The sequence below is a fragment of the Berkeleyomyces rouxiae genome (genome assembly GCF_048999995.1).
Source record: "Berkeleyomyces rouxiae strain 22BRR77 chromosome Unknown BrBRR77_ptg000004l, whole genome shotgun sequence".
Taxonomy (NCBI): Eukaryota; Fungi; Ascomycota; class Sordariomycetes; order Microascales; family Ceratocystidaceae; genus Berkeleyomyces; species Berkeleyomyces rouxiae.
The window spans coordinates 402,385-423,801 of record NW_027396494.1 but is presented as its reverse complement, the minus strand read 5'-3'; the positions used below and the strand labels follow the sequence as shown (position 1 = coordinate 423,801).

Here is a 21,417-nt window from a genome sequence, read left to right as displayed (position 1 = left end):
AAAATCTCTTGTGCGGAATCGGTGATAGCAGGTGTAATACTAGGGTTGACATCAGCGGCTGCGGCCGAGATGGAGGTGGCGTTAGGCTCAGTAAGATCCATCGCAGTGATTGCCGTAGTCTGAGAGCTTGCATTCTGGCCCAAACCAAGACTTCTCTTGGCCAGTTTTCTCGGCTCGGCAGACATCGTAGACTCTACGTTCTCTGGGAGAGGTCGCTCCCGGGTAGGAATAGCAATTTGGTGAGCCGTGTTGCTCTCAATAGATTGGGAGTTGATTGGTAGTGTCTTCGTTCTTGTCAAGCTGGTTATAAGTGATGCTTTTATTTAGAGAAATGCACCAGATGGTTCACTACTATTAGCAGGTATGCCAAGAGATGGCGTCGGACGGATGGGAGAGGTCTTTAGAGCCCATGAAGCTTCGGAGCTGGAGCCTTGAGTGGCTGTTTGGACTTGGCTAGTATCTTGAACATTGTCTGGAGTGTTATTCAGCAGCTCAGTAAGAACCACCTGTGGTAAGTCTCTTGGTTCAATGGCTGGCATCGCCCCATCAGCCTCATCAGGCAACTCTGCACGAGGCGCTTTCTCTCCCATGTGCTGAAGTTCAGCAAATGTAATACAGTCCTTAAAATCTCTGTCCCAGTGACACTTTGTAACGCGCGGGAAGCGAGGGGTCCAGACGCCAGTGTTTCCAGGCCTATCGAAACCAAAGCAGTGAATATCAAAGACTAGCGGTTCCGGGAAAATGGCGGTAGGTAGCTTGCCTCCATTGACGCCTCGCGGCACGGCAAATTCAAAGCTTTGATTTACTTTGGCGGCCACATGGTTAATGCGTGTAGGTGTGATTTGCTTGTGCAATTCCGATGCAAGCTAAACAACATTGGTGACACGGAATTTGGGCTTCGCCTTCTCAGCCGTAACCTGGGAATGGTTTTCCAGACACGCGAGATAGAAGTGTGTCCATTTCAAGGCCTTTATCTCCGTGGTCAAGAGTCTCCCGGCTTTGGCATCGTAGCTAGCGCCAATAACAGCAAAGTCGCCAACTTCACCAAACTGGCCAAAGTAGCCTGGTTTGAGCTTGATAGGACTGCCAGTATACAGAGACAGTTTGTCGGAGTCAAAGTTTAGAAACGGCTCATCTGGTTTAAGCACGAGGCCCTCTTCGTCTCGGTCTATAACATTTTGGACAAGGCTTTCCAATTCACGGGTGGCGAAGGAGTTTTCAAAATTGATCACCTGTGAAGGGACCAGTTCACCATATCCTGGGCAAGTCGCGATTGTCTGAGCGAGACGCTTGAAACGGGACGAGTGCTTTTCTTCAAGAAGGGATTGGCCATCGATATAAAGAAGATCGTAGTATACCAACATGAGATGTTCACTAGACTTGGGACTGTTGATGGGGTGTTAGAGGCGAAAATGCTAATATGTGCAACGGGAGTATTACGGGTCGTCAAAATCGGTGCCTATAAAGACACCTCCACGGCCAACCTGAGTTCTTATTCTTTCAAACGGTAAAATCCGTTTTTCCTATTACAGTGTTAGACTTCAGATGATGGAGCAGCACCCTGTCTTTTGGCACTAAAGGGACTCATATAATCACAGTATACCAAAAGTTCAGCCTTAAGGATGCAGCTGGTCTTGATTCTCTGATCTTGACGCCCCAGCCTAAGAGAGTCATGTATGACACTTGACAACCACCAGTCAGCATGCCACGAGTTTTGTTGTAGAAACACATTCTTACCTGTGTACCTTCTGTCTATCCGTTGTACTATCCTTGCCGCTCTTTGAGAAGATTTGAATGCACTTTGAAGTACGCGACATGTCAACATGGATCTGACAAAACTCGCCGTCAAGCTTCTTTTCAACACTCATTGGCAGGCCATTACTCATCTTGACACAATGGCCAATACCACGACCCTTGCGCCATAATGGTCTACCAATCTTGACTCCAATCGTCGGCTTCAGATTCTCGCGCAAAACTTGAGACCATGAGATAGAAGAGCCAGCTCCTTGGGCAATATAGTCCTGGAAGATATTAGTCGCCGAGAGAAGGTCATCGTTAAGACAAATAATATGGGGGAAGCTGTAGTGGTAGGAGTAGTACACAGCAAACTCATCTATCATCAAACAAAGGTCTTTGAGAGCCAGACGTGTAAAACATTTCGCCTCGCAGGGGTTCAATAGGCTGTAGATTCTCTCGAAACTTATGGCGTTATGTGGGGCAATGCTTCGGACAGTTGAAGAACTGAAATGGACATGGCGGGCTCTTTCGTGGAAGGCGTTATCAATGTCAACCACGGAAAGAGGAGCTGCCGGCGGGGGGTTTGTCTTTGTCAATGCCGTAGCTAGTAAAAAACAGGCTTCCAATATAGCATCGTCTTAGAGCTAGCATCAGTAGAAACTTACAGCATACTCCAGTTACTCTTGAATGCAGTCGGCCAAATCAACGCCGCTGCCCTCACGCTTGTATCTCTGCAGTTCTTGAATCCGCGATGCGCCCAGATGCTGCGATTTGATAAAGATGGATTCAAGCTTGTTGCTCACTTTGTATACCCGATCAGTCCGCTTCTCCGGCAGCAGAGTCGAGAGTAAAGCAGAGCCATCGGCTTTGAGCCCATCGACTTCTCTCCGGTGGCTCTTGAACCAGTTCGTGATGGTGTCATGCGAGCTTTGTTCGGGATCTTGCTTCTGGCGCAAGTCATCCAGTACCTAGAATAAAGTGCAGACAGTGCTAAACAGGAGAACCATGCCGGTCGAAGAAATACGGGGGTGTTCATCCGGTAATATTATTGCACATGTGTAGTTGAGGTTCAGGTATGACGAAAACAAGGCGTAAGGTCGATCTTTAACCCTACAGGTCAGAATGCAGGGTTACATAGCAGGGTCAGACGGAACGGTTAATGTTTAACCCTAGTGGCATGTGCGTCTCCGGCACGGCATGATCGAAGCAAAAGTGAGCTTAAGCCAGGGGAATAAACAATGCACAATGCAAAGGAAGATAATGCAGGACTCGACGATATTGCCATTCATTGATCAAAAGCCAGCGTGGGCTTCATAAGACGACGCTGCACGAAGCAAGTTATCGAGTCCTCGAGAGAGCAACAAAGTTTCGAGGGGCAGCAACCAGACAAAAACAAGGCGGAAACCAGAGCAACGGGCCACGATAAACAAGAGCTGCAAGGAAGAGACATAGAGCGGTTGAGATATTGAAGAAGTGGGTTCTAGTGCAGACGCGAGCTGCAGGAACGACTGTGCGTGCAGTTTTTTGTTTTACAATATCTAGCTGATGGAAGTGTATTTTCCAGATTTTTCGGGCGATCGATCATCCCTTGACGTGGAGAGACATTTCCCGGGCATTTTACAGCAGTCTCTAGTGGTCCAGGTCCATTTATAGAACCCCCCCCCCCCCCCCCCCCCCGGTCGCCTAACTGCAAGCTATGACGGCGATCTTTTTTGGCTCCGGAGAAGAGTATCAACTCGTGATGTAAGAATAGATGCAACCAGCAACTACTGCGAAAGTTTGTGCAAATGAAGCAATTACTTTGTGTGTGTTTTTAGGCGGCAACTGCCACAAAGTTGGGACGATTTGGCAGATTTTGTATGGGGCTTTAAAACACGTCACAAAACAAACATCCCACAACATCATGCTTCAGTTTGTTCATTTTCAGTGTTTACCAGACCTCGATCAGCAAAAAAACGCCAGAAATGGGCACTACCGAGCTGCCCTCACTGGAGTTTTCTCTTCGTTTCTCTGTCTCTCCATCTTTGATATCTTGACGCAACATCCACCGACTGTTTTCCTGCCCAGCCTACACGAACTCCGAGTCCCCCATTGCTTCTTCTGCCTTTGCTGCTCACGGCCTGACCGCTTTGTTGTACTCGACTTGATTGCATAAATTTGGCGCTATAGTGTCCACGACTATTTGCTGCGTGAGATTTACTGTGCGAGATTTGCTGTGTGGACGGACAGGACCCGCGAGATTTGACAAGCTAGAGTGAAACAGGCCTAGAGTCGTGGCCGTCCCTTTGCTAGCTACATAGTCATTGTCTCCAGGGCTGTCCCTGTCTCTGTGGTGCTGGTTCTTCAGGGGTCTCTCAGGCCACAAGCACAGCCGCCCTCACCTCAGTTATTGAAGAGAAAGCACAGCACACAATAGAAGGCAGCTGTGCTGGGGTCCGCAAGTCTGTAGCCACTCCCACTCTGGCTCTCCGGGTATACATACATTGTTGTATTGGTGCACCAGCCCCCCTTATGCCTGCCTCTCCTGCCTGGCTCTTGTTTTCTTTTCCTTTTGCTGCTTCTTCTGCTTTTCTCGGCTGCCCAGCAGGACCAGAAGAAGCTGCTCGTCAAGTGTGCTCGGATTGTCCTCCTTCACCAGGCCGACCCTCTTCTCCTTTCGCCTATACACCGCCTGCTTCCTGCGCGTATTCTTACGCCTACTCATTCTCCTCTTACTATCGTCATTATCCTCGCCCTCGTTCTCGCGCTCACGCTGACGCTCACGCTCACACTCACGCTCACTCTCGCTCTGACTCTGACATTCGCTCCCACGATTCTCGCCTCTCGTTCTCCAGATCCAACTCTTCTACCCTCCTTTGCAGTACCCGCCTCTGCCCTCGTTTTCCCCGTATCACTGTTTGGCAGAGGCAATTTTTATATCGCTGTAGAAAAAGTTCGACACCGCCGCAGCTTAGTTGTTGGTACAAGTGCGCCGCGCTCTCGCGTCTCAACCGTCTAGAACACACTCTCTCCACCGCTTCAGTATAGACATTCCCAAGGCCAAACTCAAGACTACGGCTGCCTCGCGCTTCTGCGGCTCTCCTCGCCCGCCTTTTCCCTGGCACTTGTCATGGCCGCCGTTACTGCAGCATCTACTGTCGATTTTCGCCGTCGCCACTCTGTGGTTGATCCAAACCACAAGCCTATGCTGCCGCCTGTGGCCATGGCGTCCTCCAATATCTACTCCTCTGAGCCGGGGAGGTCGTCGCTTGACTTGCACCGCCGACCTCAGTTCTCCCGAAACGGCAGTATCTCTGGCAGCACATCATCACTCCCTAGCGATGAAGACGACAATATGCCACCAACTCCCGGTACCGATATTCTGACTCGCGGCTCTAGATCCACATCGTCGGCCTCCCGCAACAACAGGCTCTCTTTGACTCTCCCTATCGCACCGCCTACTTCAGATCCCTCTCGCCCTACCCCTGGGGCCGCCTCCTTCCCACCAACACCCCTAGCTACAGCACAAGTCTCCTCCCCTGCTGATACCAACGACTTTATCATTGCCATAGCAGCGCAAGAACGACGAGTCCTGGAACTCAAAGAGGAGCTCTCGCGCGCAGAAGCTGAGCTGACGCAGCTGAAGCGCCAATGGACTACCCATGAAGCTTTCAAGAAACGAGATCCACAGCCCTTCCCGCCCATCACACCCATTGACGACAGTGCTGCCTCTCGCATGAGCCAAGATCTTGACCGCCGAAAGTTACTCATGAATCTCCAGCGCTCGCCCAACGAGGGCCGCCGGAAGGTCTTTCGTGGAGGTCACGCCCGTACCCTTTCTCTGCTCTCCCCTACTAAGCCCGAGCCCGACTACAGCCTCCTTGATGGCCCCATCGAGGAGCTCAGATTCTCTTCACAGAGCTCCATGGCCCGGTCACAGTCACTCCACCAGGCCCAGAACGCCTTCTCTGCAAATGGAGTCACAAGTCTTTCACGACCAAACCGACGCAGCCTTGGCCACACTTCCTCCATCTCCAGCATTACTGGGCTCAACAAGCGGGCTACCTGGCAACCACGGGTGGCCTATCCCTCCTCCAACGTCGGAATGTCACAAATCGTGGAGGACCTTAAGCACGGCTTCCGGACCTTTTACGATGATATTCGGCAAATCACGGTCGGCGACGAGCCTGTTACTGGGCGCCGCGCCAATGGCTCGTATGTCTACAGCAACTCCGGTTCCGGCAACTCCACCGAGCCGTCATCTTCTCCGACTGCGGCCTCGGCCCCAGCCACTCGTGCTCACGGTGCCGGAAAGCCCCATCCCTACGATCCGGATATTGTCCGCGCCGCTGCAGCCTCTCCCCGAGCTAGAACCCATGGCAGTGGCGTCTCCGAATCTTTTGTCGCCGGTCACAACTCGACGGGAGAAGGGGTGGGGGCCGAGGACGAGCCCGCCATCGCCGGTCAGGCGAAGAAGCAGGCCGACGAAACGGCTGCCGCCGCATCTACAACTTCAGCCTCTTCTACTTCCAGCACGGCTCGAAGAAGATCGCGCGAATGCGAAGGACGAAGCAGTCTTGGAAGCCGCGATGGCAGTGGTGGCAACAGGGTCCGCAAGCCCGACGACACCCCTTCGCTTGCTACCCCTAGCAAGCCCAAGCACTTTTCCTGGACGCCGCTTTCTTTTGACGCTCTTGACGACAATGATTGGTCGAACTGGGAATCTCCTGGCTCAATCAAGTCAACTCGCTGGAGCGGCTCGACGATGGGCGATTCTGATGCTCTTCCATCTGTGGGAGACGAATCTAGGACTGCGATATAGATTTGGGTAGAAAGCAATCGGGTCGATCAATGGGCAGACCATCACGACACGCTAATCCGGGCCTGGTGATAACCTGGCTACATACAACACCGCAATGATGACTTTGACATTTCGACACGGATTCTTTATGAAATCATTACGGGAACTACAGCACAGCTTGATTTTTTTCCTTTTTAACTTTTTTTCCTATTCTTATTTCCTCTTTCTTTCCCTTTTGCTGTTGCTATGCGCGACTTTGGTGTTATTGGGAGACAGGGTGTGGGAGGGCGGTGCTTCTTCTGTTCACTTGAACATACATGTGTGTACATACAAGAAAGTTTGATTCCTTTTCTTCAGTTACCGACAAACCATAGTTAGAAATACACAGGTTATTTAGATTGAAGTCTCGAGGAGTTCGTGTAAGTGGGTGACACATTCCTGTAGTTGGCGAGTAGGGCTGACAGGAGGGTTTGGAGGGAGAAGTCAATTCAGGAGATGTAGGGTATGGCTGTGTGTTAGGGTTACTTGTAGCGACTCGAGACCAAGGCCAAGACCCTGTCAAGTTGTCTCCGGCTGCTTATTTTCATCTGATTTCGGCCAGCGAAAAAGGAATGCGAGAAAAAGCCGTAAGTAGAAGAGATAAAAGAACGAAAAAAGAAAAAGAAAAGAGAGCATGAGGCACCGGAAAGCCGGAAAAGGGGGGGCATGAAAATGCGATTGTTTGAGCCACAAGATCCAATACAATACACACATCATAGAGGTAGACGCAAAAGAAGGGCCCCGCAATTTCCGGACAGCGAGCCAACGGGAGGGAAAATTGGCCGATGGACGATATGGAGATAGATACACGAGCATGAGGGTTTATTGAAGCTAACAGTAAGTAGTGGGGGAGGGGGAAAGGGCCACGCGGAAGCTTTGACCCTTTTTCTTTTTCCCTCCACGATTATATCTCCGGCCAATGAGGCGCCTGCAGCCAGCGGTGCCAAAAAGACAGCAAACACTACACTGCAGATTTGCAGAATCTCGGCTTTCCCAGTCCCAGTTCACGGCAGCCGACGAGGTGGCCTCCAGCTGGTTCCTGTGTTCCTGGCCACTAAAGGCCAATCACTGTCAAGGCCGGCGTCTTCTAGAACACCTCTAATCAGGGCACCAGGCTAGACCTGCGCTTAGGACAGGTTGTGCCCCTGTGTGCCAACCCTAAGTGAGATCCCAAACCCTAGCCCCCCCTAACCAGAAGCCCCCTACGAAAAAAAAAGGCCATCTTCAGCGTTTCACTGCCTCGACAAGAGCATTCACTGACTGACTATCTCGGGGGTTGCTTTGTTTCTTTTCTCTTCGTCACTTGTCCTTTTTTTTTCTTCGCTGCGGGCTTTTGTCGTCTCGACGCTGAACCCGGTTGTTTTTTCTTCTTCATTTCTTTTTGATTATTATTTTTTTTCCTTGAAAAATCTCCTCCTATTGTTCCCCCCCTCCCTTCTTGTTGCTCTCTTCTCTCTTCCCCCCACGCATCGCATGCACACGCCTCCTCGATCCGGCACGAAACGAAACACAATACACCACCGCAGAATATCCGCAAGCAACCGAAGCTCACCCTCACGATCCCGCCGCATTCTGCATTCCACCCTCCCCCACCATCTCCCTGGCTCCCAGACGGCCAGGCCCTTGATCCCACGGCCCAGCTTGGCCCTCTGCATCCGGAGCTGTGACCTCTGCTAGTGTCTGTCCTCCAAACCTGTAGTCTCCAGACCTGTAGTCTCACCCAGATCCAGACCCAGACCCTGAGCACCCCTCCATCCCTCCATCCCTTCACTTCGCCGCCTCCCTCTCTCTTCCTTGGCCATCTTCTCTTTCTGCTGCCTGACCTGCCACTCTCTTGGTTGTGCTCTCTGCCACCACTCTTGCCATCATGGCATCTAATGACAAACCGCGGTCGTTCTTCTCGCGCAACCGCAATAAGGACCGTCGCGATGACGGCCGCTATTCCGGCAACTCGGCTGTCGCTCTCAACGCCAATCCGAATGCCAACACCGACAACTTCGACACTGCCACCATCCGCTCTACCACATCGCGACACACCCACCACCGTCGAGAGTCCTCCACCGTCTCGCTTGACCATTCCGAGGCTGCCGATCTAGGCATCAGTGCTGGCGTCTTGACCTCCATGCCCATATCCTACGAAAATGCCCCGTCGTCTTCTTCAGGCCGCCCCGTCACCCAAGGCGAAAACAGCCAACAACATGGCGGGCCGGGCCAGAGTCCGTTACCGCACCACCTTAATGGGGCCGGTGACTACCACCAGTATCCTACCTTTGACCCCCCGCCACCCATGAGCTATGGCCAGCGCCCCAGCAGCAGCCAAAATCACAGCCAAAATCCCTCGGCTGCCAACCAGTCTCGGTATACGCCAGCCCAGGGCGGCATCACCATGGCTAGTACTGGTCGCGCGCCCCAGATGCAACAATGGGGGCCGGCGGGCGGTCCAAGAGCCAGCCATGCCAGTATGGCCAGCATGGCCAGTGTCTCAACCACCGTCACTGGCAATAGCCAGCTCAGCCCACGCTCAGACTCCTACAACAATCCGCTGCGCACTTCTGACCAAGCCAGCATCTACTCTGTTGCCGCCAGCACCTACAGCACCGATGCACCACCGCCCAGTCGCTCATCTCGAATTGGCGGCGCCAGCCGTAGCTCCAACAGGACCACCCAATTTTCCATTGCGCCCGGCCAGATCCCCCCGGGGCCCGAGGGCTTTCAGTTCAACAAGCCTGACGACGAAAACGTCATCGACGACATGTTTGTGTCTCTCATGCAGAAGCGTGGCTGGCACAACCTCCCTGAACAAGCCCGCCGCCAGATGATGGCGTATCCCTCAGCCAAAAAGTGGATGTTACTGCACCAAGACGCTCTCACTGAGTACCAAGCCAAGCAGCGCCAACGACTCACCGCCCGCTCCGGTCAATATACTGCTGCTCTCGATGTCACGGCCTGTTCCGAGGAGGAGGGCGCACCCGAATGGTACTTGCGACGAATCATGGAGGACAAGCTGGACAATAAGTTATTGGGGAGTCTAGAGGTCAATCTGCGTACACAGCAAATAGGCTGGGTCAAGCGGTTTGTCGACACCCAGGGTCAGGTCGCCTTAACCACCCTGCTGCTAAAACTGAACCGTAAGACGGCACAAGGGCCGGCATCACCATTCGACACAGGCCGGGAAAAGAACCTCGACCGCGAGTATGACATTGTCAAATGTATCAAGGCCCTGATGAACAACAAGTTTGGCGCCGATGACGCATTACAACACCAGCAAGTCATCATCGCCCTGGCCACGTGTCTGATATCGCCACGTATTTCCACCCGCCGACTCGTCTCAGAAGTTTTGACCTTTTTGTGTCACTGGGGAAATGGAGACGGCCATGTCAAAGTCATTCAAGCCTTGGACACCGTCAAAAGCCAGCAAGGCGAAAACGGCCGCTTTGACGCCTGGATGCGCCTCGTCGAAGTCAGCATTGATGGCCGCGGCAAGATGGGCAGTCTTGTCGGCGCCAGTGAAGAAATGCGCAGTGGAGGTGTAGGCATGGAGAGTCTGCTTATGGAGTATGCCGTGGCTACCCTAATGCTAGTCAACATGTTGATTGATGCTCCGGTGGATGATCTCCAGCTGCGCATTCACATCCGTGCTCAGTTCACTGCGACCGGCATCAAGCGCATTCTCACCAAAATGGAGTCGTTCCAGTACGAGCCCATTGACAAGCAGATCGAGCGCTTCCGTACCAATGAAGCCATCGATTACGAGGACATGCTCGAGCGTGAAAACTCATCCATCAAGGACAATGTTGAAGGCGACATCAAGGACCTCAATGATCCTATTCAGATTACTGAGGCGATTCAGCAGCGACTTGCCGGCTCTAAAACCCAAGACTACTTCGTCTCAGCAATGCAGCATTTGTTGCTATTGCCACAGACTGACACGGAAGAGCGTCTTCGTCTGTTCCAGCTTGTAGACTCAATGCTCAGCTATGTCGCCATGGACCGGCGCTTGCCCGATATGGATCTCAAGCAGAGCCTCAACTTCACTGTCCAGGCTCTCTTAGACAAGCTTCACACCGATTCCGAAGCCCGCCAGGCTCTTGATGAAGCGATAGAAGCTCGCCAGATTGCTGACGCCGCAATGGCCGAGCGCGACGAAGTCAAGGCGCAACTAGAACTTGGCGCTGATGGGCTTGTTGCCAAACTACAAAAACAACTGGACGAGCAGGCGCGCTTCATCGAGGCCCAGAGACGGCAAGCCGAGAACCTCAAGGCCGAGCTGGAAAACTCGCAACAAACCCGCTCAAAAGAAGCACAGCGCTATGAACTTGAGAGCCGTGAGCTGTACCTGATGCTTCGGGATGCCCAGGATGTCGCTGCCTCCAATGCTGCCAAGGGCCTGATGCCCGGAGCTGCAGCTGACGGTATGGCGGGCGGCAAGAAGCTTGCTGAACAAGATCCCGCTCGTATGCAAGGCATCCTTGACCGTGAAAGACTACTCGAGCGCCTTCAGACCCAGATTGAGCGCCAGAAGGCTCTCTACAAGTTGGAAGGTCGTGCATGGGCTGCAGGCTCCGCCGGTCCATCAGACAAACTGCGCGCGTTACGTGAAGAAATGGACGGCATGGAACCTGGATTGGCCCCTCGGGACTTCACAAACAGTATGCTTGGTAGTTTCAAGAGCCGCGTCAGTACGCGGGCTAGCAAGAGCAATAGAGCCGCCCAACAACAGGACGAAGACGACAGCTCGTTCCAGGACACTTTTGATGACTACGATGGTAGCGGCACCGAAGACAGCATTGTGTACGAAAAACCCCGCCTTGTCAAGATGCGCAAACCAGTTCTCGACCCCAAGTCCAAGGCCAACCAGGCCAACCTGCTTTCAGAAATGGCGGGCAAGTTCCGGAAGGTTGACGACAGCGATTCGGAAGAGGGCGGGGGGGCTACATCTGGCCCTTCACACCCCAGCATGGAAAGTCAGGGATCGCCCATCACTCCCACAGAGGGCGAGATGCCCAAGATCAAGATCGAAGATACCTCCGCTTTGGACTCTGGGGCTACCACTGGCGCACCCCCTCCGCCGCCGCCTCCCCCTCCTATGCCCTTGCCTGGTCAGATCCCTGGCGTGGGTGGCCCGCCGCCTCCTCCTCCACCGCCTCCTATGCCCTTGCCTGGCCAGATTCCCGGCGTGGGAGGCCCACCTCCACCTCCTCCACCGCCTCCCATGCCCCTGCCTGGCCAGATTCCTGGTGTTGGTGGCAGTGGTGGCCCTCCTCCGCCCCCACCTCCGCCGCCGCCGCCGATGCCTGGTGCTCCCGGAGCACCCCCACCTCCTCCAATGCCGGGTGCTATGCATGGCCACTTCCTGCCACAGCCCGCTTTTACGTCAACAACCTCCCTGGGGCTTTCTGTCGTGCGCCCCAAGAAGAAGCTCAAGGCTTTGCATTGGGACAAGGTGGATTCGCCTTTGAGCACGCATTGGGCCGCCCATGCGCCATCCGCTGAGGCTCGCGAAGAGAAGTATGCTGAGCTGGGCCGAAAGGGTATTCTGGACGAGGTTGAGAAGCTGTTCATGGCCAAGGAAATCAAGCAGATTGGCAAGGCTAGTGGAAACAAGAAGGATGAGAAGAAGCAGATCATTTCCACAGATGCACGCAAGGCCTTTGGTAAGTCGACCTATTATTATATTTGTGTGTGATGGTTACTGACATATTGTGTAGAAATTGCTCTGGCCAAATTCTCGCACTATTCTGTTGACAAGGTGGTACAGATGATCATTCACTGTGACCACGAAGTACTGGACAACCCCGTAGTCATGGACTTTTTGCAAAAGGACGATCTGTGCAACATTTCCGACAACACGGCCAAGCTCATGGCTCCCTACAGCAAAGACTGGACCGGCCCCAACGCCAGCAACCCAGACCGTGAGCAGGACCCCAATGAGCTCACGCGCCAGGACCAGATCTACCTGTACACGGCCTTTGAGCTGCACCACTACTGGAAGAGCAGGATGCGCGCCCTTGCGCTCACGCGCAGCTTCGAGACCGACTACGACGAGATCAATTCCAAGATTAAGCATGTCATGACGGTGTCCGAGTCTTTGCGTGACTCAGTTTCGCTGATGAATGTGCTGGGTCTGATTTTGGATATTGGAAACTACATGAACGACGCGAACAAGCAGGCTCGTGGTTTCAAACTTTCGTCGCTGGCACGCCTGGGCATGGTCAAGGACGATAAGAACGAGTCGACACTTGCTGATTTGGTTGAGCGCATTGTCCGCACACAGTACCCTGAATGGGAGTCCTTCGCCGATGATATTGGCGGCGTGCTCAAGGCGCAAAAGGTCAACGTTAACCAGCTGCAACAGGATGCCCGCTATTACATCAGCAACATCCGAAACGTGCAGACTTCCCTGGACAGTGGCAACCTCAGTGACCCTAAGAAGTTCCACCCGCAGGACCGTGTCAGCCAGGTTGTGCAGCGCTGCATGAAGGAGGCACGCCGCAAGGCCGACCAGATGGAGCTCTACCTGGAGGAGATGTGCAAATCCTACGATGATATCATGGCCTTCTATGGCGAAGACTCGACTGACGACAATGCCCGTCGCGATTTCTTCTCCAAGCTGGCCATGTTTATCTCAGAGTGGAAGAAGTCGAGAGAAAAGAACATTAAGCTGGAACAGATTCATCGCCGGAACGAGGCGTCGATGAAGCGCAAGAACGCCGTGCCCAAGTCCATCACCACCGGCGCGTCAGCCACAGAAATTGGGCCGCTTACGCCTACAAATACCGGCGCCATGGACTCGCTGATGGAAAAGCTGCGCAAAGCTGCGCCCCAAGTCAAGGACAAGCGCGAGCGCCGCCGCCGCGCTCTACTGCGCGACCGTCACCAAGACCGCGTTGCATCCGGCCAGCCCGTACCCGACCTCAGCGAAATCCCCGAGTCCGAAGTTAGCTTCCATGCCACATCCAACGACCCCAACGGCCCGCTGTCCGCGCGATCCGACGAGCCCACATCCGCCGGCGCCGGCTCCGGGCCCACGCTGCTCTCGCCCAGCGCCTCAACCGGCGGCGAAGACGACGTGGCCCTGCGCGCCGCCGAGCTGCTGCGCGGCATGAAGCTCGGCGACGCCGCAGAGACGCCCGAAGACGCAGAAAAGCGCGACAGCATGCGCCGTGTGCGCATGGGCGAGGAGCGCAAGGCGCGCCGCAGGCGCCGCGAGACTAACCGCAGCGACGCAAGCAGCGCCGGCCAGCCGGCCAGCCCGACTAAGATGGCCAGCGCGGGCGCCGCGGCGCTCGCCGCTGTTGCAGCGCTGACGGGCGATACTTCGGCTGCTGCGTCGCTGGCATCACCGACGTCGCTGTCGCCTACTTCCGCTGCTACTGCTGCTGCTACAACGGCGGCGGCGGCGACATCGTCTGCCAGCCCCGCCGATGCACCCGAGAAGACGGACCCGCCGCAGAGCCCAGAAGTCATTGTCACCCCCGACGCTGCTACCGAGCCGCAGAAGAAAGCAGTCCCAGACGAGGCGGCGGCACAGGCCAAGGATACGCCGACTGGCGTAGCGGGCGATGCAGCGCCGGCGGATGCGAAAACGGAAGGGTAGGTCTAGCTGGACGAGTTAGTGCCGGCCGCCCGTTGCTCGTGTCTTCTGGTACCGTGGTTCCTGGCCCCCCCCCTTTTTTTTTCCTCTTCTTCTTCTTTCGCTGTATATCGCCTATGCGGCGGGCTCGATTTCTCTCGGCTATTTCTGCATTTGTTCTCCTTGTTTCTTATGCATCTACGTCTCTGCATCTCTGCATTTGCTTTCTCCTCGCATCCTTCGCCACGCCTCATTCCCTTGTTTCTCCTCTTCTTCCTCTGCTCTGTCGGCTTAGCCTGGTTATCAATCCATCTTCTTTTCTTCTTCTATTCCGCCCTGTCTCTCTGGTCCGCTTTTGTCTGGCTTGCTTGCTATGTTGCTTTTTGGCCCGGGCGGTGTCTTGTTTTCTGCAGGCTATCGCTGAGGTCTTGATGGGTGGCGTGTAGTGTATATATGTGTTCTCTTTTTTTTTTTCTTCTTGGATTTCATTTCTCCAGCCTTTTGTGTTGTTATTCTCGTGGCTTTTTTACTTGGTTTTTCTTTTTCTTGTCTCTAGCGACAGTCTGTTTTCTTATTTGATCCTATTCTTGCTTTTTCTTGTTGTTCATATTGCTTTTGATTTTCTTGTTTTGTCATGTTGGTGCCGTAGATGTGCAATTCCAAATCCATGATCCAATTAACTCTAGTTGCCCTATCACCATAACTCGCCCTCTTCGCCTCTGACCAAGCAATCGCCGCCCAAGAAAAAGAAAGAAAAAAACACATAGATGCAATGTTCGCTATATACCCGCTCCCATGACTTCGTACAAAATCGTAGTAGTAGCTCGTCGGAGTCCTCACTCACAGCTCGTCGTCGCTGTCTTCTAGAACAAAGCCGCCCGTGGTCTTGTGCTTCCGTGTCGGCACCACGACGTCATCATCATCATCGTCATCCCCATCGCTGTTGCCGTCAAGCTCGGTCTGCGTGTCCTTGCTCGTCCCCGCCGTCACCGCGCTATCCGTCATTTCCGTGTCCACATCCTGGTCCTCCTGCAGATCATCAAAGGTCGGCAACAGCGGATCGGGCGCGCCATCAGCGTCATCCATGTCCGTATCGCTTGCCGAGCCGTCCGAGTCAATACCCTTTTTGCGCTTCCGCCCACCTCCCACCGCAGCCGCCAGCGAAAGCTCTGCCTTCTGCGCTAACGTGGGCCCGTTGGCATGGCCGGCCTGGCCGCGCAAAAAGACCTGCTCGTTGGCACGGCGCTGCCGCTCTTCGCGCAGCCAGAACTCGGCGTCGTTGGCCGCCGTGTCTGAGTCGTCGTCGCTCGAGTGCACAAACATCTCAGACTTGACCTTGTTCAGCTTCTCGCGCTCTTTTTCGCGGCGGCGGCGCGCGCGCTCAGCCAGCAGCTCCGGGTCAATCTGCGTGTCCTCGTCGTCCTCGTCGCCTGACGTCACCTTGCGGCGCAGCCGCCGCTTGCGTGGCGGCTTCTTGGGCGCGTCGACGGCTTTGCGCGCCGTCGGGCCGCCGGCTGGGAAGAGCGATTCATAGTTTTCGTCGTCTTCGTCGTCTTCGTCAAGGACTGTGCGTGCGCTGCGGGTCGGCGGCTTGCGGCGAATCTCGTTGAGAGCCTGCTCGGCGTCTTCGGGAGAGGCATCCTCCATGCGGGTAATGGCAAGGAAGCCGGCGCATTTCTCGAGATGGTCTGTCGAGGTTTCGCTTGGGACACACCAAGGCGAATCCAGCGTCTCATCTGTAGTTATGTTCTGGCGGACAATACCAACTGTCTTGAGAAACAGGCGCAAGTGACCGTTTTTAAGGATGGCCGTCTTGGTCTCCATGTCGCCAGTCTTAATCACGTGTTCTGGCTCCCGTTCATCAGCGGGGCGTTCGCGGCCTTCAGCCTCAAAAGAAGCAATCCAGGCCTTGCGGACGGAAATAGCCTCGGTGAGGGTCTCGGATAGCCACTTGACCTCGGCGTGTTTCCCTTGCGAATACAAGATACGCACCAAGAAGCGAATTTGCTCCTCGACTTCATCGGTGTAGCGGAATTCTAGCTCAGCGGCAGGTCGAGACTTGGCTGTCGATGCGGCCTTCTTCACATGGCCGTGCTCGAGATAAAAGGCCATGTTGGTTGTTTTGGAGAACAAGAGCTCCACAAACAGTTGAGGCCTTTCACCTAGCTTCTGGATACATTTGCGTATCACACGCTTAGAAAGTTCCTGCCAGTCTGTGAAGACTGAGAGAGAGCGAGACAGTGGCTGTGGTCCCTTGATCATTTGATAAAAGAGGTTAATAATGTCGATGCGGTACATCATGACAAGCAGGTCCTGCTTGAAACCGAGACGAAAGAAGTAGCGATGAGCGCGCTTGAGCTGGTCGTTGTCGAGCTCTTGATAGAAGGCGGTGTATGTGACGTAGGTGTCAACGACAGCCTGTGACGAAAAGCGATGCAGGAACTTTTGGAAGTCAAACTTGCGGTCGAGGGTAACTTTGTGGGCAGCAGCCTCGCTCTCATCTTCATCGGACCCAGACAGGGCATTGGTGCCGGCATCTTCTGCAGCGCCATCGGCACCCTCCAGATCCTGAGAGGGCAAGGGGTTGCCATCATCATCTTCGATAATGACTTGCTTGACAGCCTTCTTGGGTTTGCGCTTGTTGTTGCGGTTGATAGCCTTCTTGGCCCGCACCTGCATGTCTTTGTTCTGCGACGAATATGCCGACAGCAGATGAGTAAAGTTGTGGGCCAATTCGATCGCTGTGTCCATATACTCGAGCCCTTGGCCATTGTATGTGCGCAAAACGGCAGCTATGAGTTCTTGTGTATCCTCCTCGTAGAATAGCCGGCTGAGGATGTTGTCTGCAATCTCAACATCGGCATCATTCTTGGCATCGTAGACTTCCTTGACTACCAGCAAAATTTGGTTAAAGCAACGCATGCTGGCTACCAGATCCTCCCACGTCTTGCCTTCGAATGCCATACGCATGCTGCGGTGCAGAGAGATGAACATTTCCTGGCTCAGCGCGCTGGCAACAAGATTGAAACTGCTGACGTTTTCATCTTCAGCTGCCGACACCGGGTCCGGCTTCTTTGCGCGGCGGCGAATGCGCTGCAGTTCGGCTTGCAGGAACCACGAGATGACGTAGAAGAACTGGCGATTGTGGTAGTGCAGCACCTGCGGGGCCTCTCTTTCGAGCGACTTGCGGACGTGCGTCAGAAGCGGGTTGAAGCCGGCATCCAGGAAATCGCACACAAACTTCTGCAGGATATCGCTGGCTCTGCTATTGAGAGACGGCACCGGTCCCATGTCCCTGTTCTCCATGGCTTTCTTGCGACTGTTTTTCGGCGGCCGGTACGTCTTGCTAGCATCGAGCTTTTGTTGTCGCACTTCGGCACTGATGAGCGCATCCTGGCCCGCCAGCGGTGTCATTTTGCCATCGGAGCGTGCCATCCACACCATGGTGCCAAAGCGAGAGTGTCGGCTGGGCAGGTTGCGCTGAATCTGGCTTTTCTCTCGGGCAATCATGTCCTCCATGTTGTTCCCGATCTCAGCGACTTGCTGTGCGCGCGGCATAAAGAGCACTTTAGGATCAATTCGCTTGATCAGATGGAATAGGATTTCCAGGAGTAGCGTGTCTTCGTTGCGGAAGTCGTCGCCAATGTTTGAAGCAATAGTCAACAGGTACGGGAAGACTTTTTGCGCGGCAAACTGTTCGATGAGTTCGTTGCGCTGTTCGGACGCCTTTTCGTGCATCTGCGGAAAGTCAACGGGCGGTAGAATCTGGGTCATGTTGCGCAGGAGATACAGCGTCATCTTGATCTTTCCCTCGTCTTTTGGCGAACGGTCGCGCATATCCTTTGCCATGGCCGCGAGTTGAATCTTGATGGCGCCCTGTAAGAAGTTCATGGACGGATCCAGCAGCTTATTCTTGTATTGGACGTGGGCGATTTGCAGGGCCGGTATATGTGTGTAGTGGTTGACGGTTGTGGTCTCGACATCGCGCTCAAGCGGCCATGTAAGGAGGACGGCCAGCTCGCAGGCAGCAAGAGCGAGTTTCTCCTTGAGCGGACTGAGTATCCGGGCTTTAAGCCAGTTTCTGACAATGTGCGGCAGATCGACTGGCACCAATGTTGTGGTCGAGATGCACCGGGCAACATCGAGGCGATTCATCTTCTCGTCAAAGAGACGCAGCCATCGCTTGATGTCGCGGAGACAATCGATGGCCGAGTCTCCGGGCACATATCGTGAGGGCGCATCAGGCGAAAAGCCACCGAGCTACAGAGCAGAATAGTGTTAGCATGTGGTCGAGGAGACAGTGGTTGAGGAGAAGAGATCCTACAGCTGACAACAAGCTCTTGATGTGAGCGTCCACAACAGCGGGGACAACGCCATTTTCCGGATCCTCTTCCATTGCGGGAGTGCTCGGCGGCAGCGGGGGCGGCGGATTGAATTAACGGCAGCGGGCCGGGCGTATGGTCAAAGGTGGCGGAGACACGGAGGGACACCGGCGTCGGTCGTGGACAGTACAAAGTACAAAGGGTAACCAGCACTACTGCTGGCAAATCGGAGCCGACGCGTCGCGACGCGTCTACCGCGAATCAATCAACCCGGCAGAACCCCGGCTAATACGCACTCCTACCCCAGATTCTAGCTCCAAGCTTGGGATATCACAAGCCACAAAGGGGCCGCTGATTGGCCGAGGTTAGCCGAACCCCACTAGGTCCGAGCCAGAGCTGCCGGGGCTTCCCACGGCTTTATATTCAACGACAAATGCCCAACTAAGAGACCGCAAATGGGCGAGCAACAAATCACTCTTTTTTATTCGCACATAACCTCGAGAATGTTCAACTACACTCTTCTCCGGGCCGTCAAGCCTCATGCCCGCGCTTTCAGCACAAGCATCTCGAGACCGCTGGAGATCAAAAAGCTCGGTGTCTTGGGCGCTGGCCAGATGGTGAGTTTGTGTTTTGCATATTATAGTGCGTGGTATATGGTCAAATGCTTTCTGCTGACATGAATGCTCCCTCCTAAAAAGGGACTCGGTATTGCGCTGGTCGCTGCTGCCAAAGCTGGTCTTCCAGTCTCTCTAGTTGATACCTCAGAAAAGGCTCTGAACAAAGGCCTTGGCTTTGCCGGTAAGCTTCCCTTTATCTTCCACAGGTTCCAGTATTCTGTAATGAAACATCATGTGCTAATACACGGGCTATGCATTAGACAAACTCCTTGCTAAAGATGTTTCAAAGGGCCGTCTCTCCGAGGAAGAAGCCCAAAAAGCCCGGTCTCTGCTGTCCACCTCCACAACCATGGACGCTTTCGCAGAGGTTGACTTTGTCATTGAAGCCGTGCCCGAGATCCCAGATCTCAAGTTTCAGACTTTCCGCCAGCTGGCCGAGATTACCCCGTCACATGCCATCCTAGCCACCAACACATCTTCCATCAGCATCACCAAGATTGCCGCCGCCACGACCGCCGATCCCACCGACCTGTCTGCTTCGTCCCGCGTTGTTTCCACGCACTTCATGAACCCGGTTCCTGTGCAGAAGGGCGTCGAGATTATCAGCGGCCTGCAAACCAGTGCTTCTACGCTGGAAGCCGCTGTCAACCTGGTCAAGAAAATGGGCAAAGTCCCCTCCATTAGTGCCGACTCACCGGGCTTCCTGGCTAACCGCATCCTCATGCCTTACATCAACGAAGCCATCATCTGCCTTGAAACTGGCGTCGGCGACCGTGACTCGATAGATGGTATCATGAAGAATGGAACCAATGTTCCCATGGGCCCCCTGCAACTGGCCGACTTTATTGGCTTAGACACCTGTCTAGCCATCATGAAAGTGCTGCATACGGAAACTGGAGACTCCAAGTACCGCCCGTCTGTCTTGTTGGGGAATATGGTCAACGCTGGCTGGCTGGGCAAGAAGTCTGGCAAGGGTTTCTATGAATACTAAAATGGACAGAAAGTAGCAGCTTCGCTTCTGCGGCCACGCCCTAGCAGGACGTTTTTAGCCCCGACTCATTTTGCGGCTAAACCTTCCCTAGCCATTCCGGGCTGTTTTGCTCCATGCCCTTATCCATTCCCTCCTCCTCTGCTCATGTACCTCCCGTAACACAGGTCAATGTACATGTCTACGCAGCTGTAGACACCCAGCTGGTGAGTACCAACGGCCCAACCTCAGCCAGACTGTGCACGCCCATCAGCCTGAGTCATCAACATGCACAAGTGTTTTACTCTCCGTGTGCAACAACGTCGCTGATTGCCCGCGACTCGGTCTCTTCTTTCCCGTAGGCATCGGCTGGCTGCTTCTATGCATGCCGCACGCTGCTTTCCTGTTGTTCTTTTTCTGTTCTTTGCCTACCTAGGTGGCGGTGGCTAAGACAAAAATGCCGATGCCGCTGTGCATTGGTCTTTATGGATTCTAGAAGTTCCAAAGAAGCATAGGGGATGGCAGGTAGCACTGCGCAAATGTCAATAGTCATAATACATGGCACTGTATATACAACAGACCGAAATCGTAGTCCTTTACCCATTCCAATCTCCAAATCTCAATCTTGCCATTCATCGTCAGTTTTTATATTCTGGCTTTTTTTTTCGAGTGACGAAATCCTTTCTACAAACAACAAATACAAACAGCTACTGTAAGCATCCTTGATTCTATTTCGGATATGTGCATCTGATGTCCCGATCTATAGCAGGGGAGTTGTCGAGTGTTACACAGGCCCATGAGCAACAGACATGTCCGCCCAAAGCGGCAAAGCCCAAAATTTGCTTCCAATCATTTTGTAGAACTTGGTGCGTCTGTCTCCACTCTACCTTTTTCTTTGCTTCGTTGATCTTTAGCTCACACCAACAGTGATTTCCAGGCTTCAACAAGTTCTACAACTTCCTGTGCTCGAAGGAGTTGGTTGCCATGGCCCAATGAGACATCGGCCAAAGCGCTCAGCCCCTGCTGTATGCGTGCCGCAGGATGCAGTTGACCTTGCAAACGCCAGACTTCTAGACAGGGTTATGGCCTGTGTAACCAGAATTGACAAACCCAGAGATTAAGAGTGTGGGCTAAGAATTTACACTTGCTTGACAGGATTGGTACGGCTTTCTTCCACGCTACGGAGTTCAAGAAGAGACAGCGGTAGTATCTGTGTATCAGCCTTTTTTTCCTCTTCTTTTGTACTGAGCCGAGTCTGGAGGGAGTCTCCGGGTTCTCAGGGTATAAGTCATAGAGGGCAATGGTCTGGGCTCAAGAGAAACTGGACTATGGGCGTGTCACTATAAGTGCCATTCATCTACTACAGATTTCTTGGATCAGCC

The 21,417-nt window shown here is 53.8% G+C and overlaps 5 protein-coding genes across 5 annotated transcripts; 3 read left to right on the top strand and 2 right to left on the bottom strand.

The window, feature by feature from the left end:
- Positions 1-866: 866 nt before the first annotated feature.
- On the bottom strand, positions 867-2,120 carry BROUX77_004322 (uncharacterized protein; the record flags this gene model as incomplete). Its single annotated transcript, XM_073749072.1, has 2 exons — positions 867-1,386; positions 1,738-2,120. 2 exons carry the CDS (start codon positions 2,118-2,120, stop codon positions 867-869), a joined length of 903 nt encoding a protein of 300 aa, XP_073604779.1.
- Positions 2,121-4,846: 2,726 nt separating this feature from the next.
- BROUX77_004321 (uncharacterized protein) lies at positions 4,847-6,538 on the top strand (the record flags this gene model as incomplete). The annotated part of the gene is made up of 1 exon (XM_073749071.1): positions 4,847-6,538. The coding sequence occupies one exon, from the start codon at positions 4,847-4,849 to the stop codon at positions 6,536-6,538; it is 1,692 nt and encodes a 563-aa protein (XP_073604778.1).
- A 1,885-nt stretch (positions 6,539-8,423) lies between these two features.
- BROUX77_004320 (uncharacterized protein) lies at positions 8,424-14,153 on the top strand (the record flags this gene model as incomplete). The annotated part of the gene is made up of 2 exons (XM_073749070.1): positions 8,424-12,210; positions 12,265-14,153. The coding sequence occupies 2 exons, from the start codon at positions 8,424-8,426 to the stop codon at positions 14,151-14,153; spliced, it is 5,676 nt and encodes a 1,891-aa protein (XP_073604777.1).
- An 816-nt stretch (positions 14,154-14,969) lies between these two features.
- On the bottom strand, positions 14,970-18,284 carry BROUX77_004319 (uncharacterized protein; the record flags this gene model as incomplete). Its single annotated transcript, XM_073749069.1, has 1 exon — positions 14,970-18,284. The coding sequence occupies one exon, from the start codon at positions 18,282-18,284 to the stop codon at positions 14,970-14,972; it is 3,315 nt and encodes a 1,104-aa protein (XP_073604776.1).
- Positions 18,285-18,954: 670 nt separating this feature from the next.
- Positions 18,955-20,059, top strand: BROUX77_004318 (uncharacterized protein; the record flags this gene model as incomplete). The annotated part of the gene is made up of 3 exons (XM_073749068.1): positions 18,955-19,068; positions 19,150-19,249; positions 19,329-20,059. The coding sequence occupies 3 exons, from the start codon at positions 18,955-18,957 to the stop codon at positions 20,057-20,059; spliced, it is 945 nt and encodes a 314-aa protein (XP_073604775.1).
- Between the last annotated feature and the right edge of the window lie 1,358 nt (positions 20,060-21,417).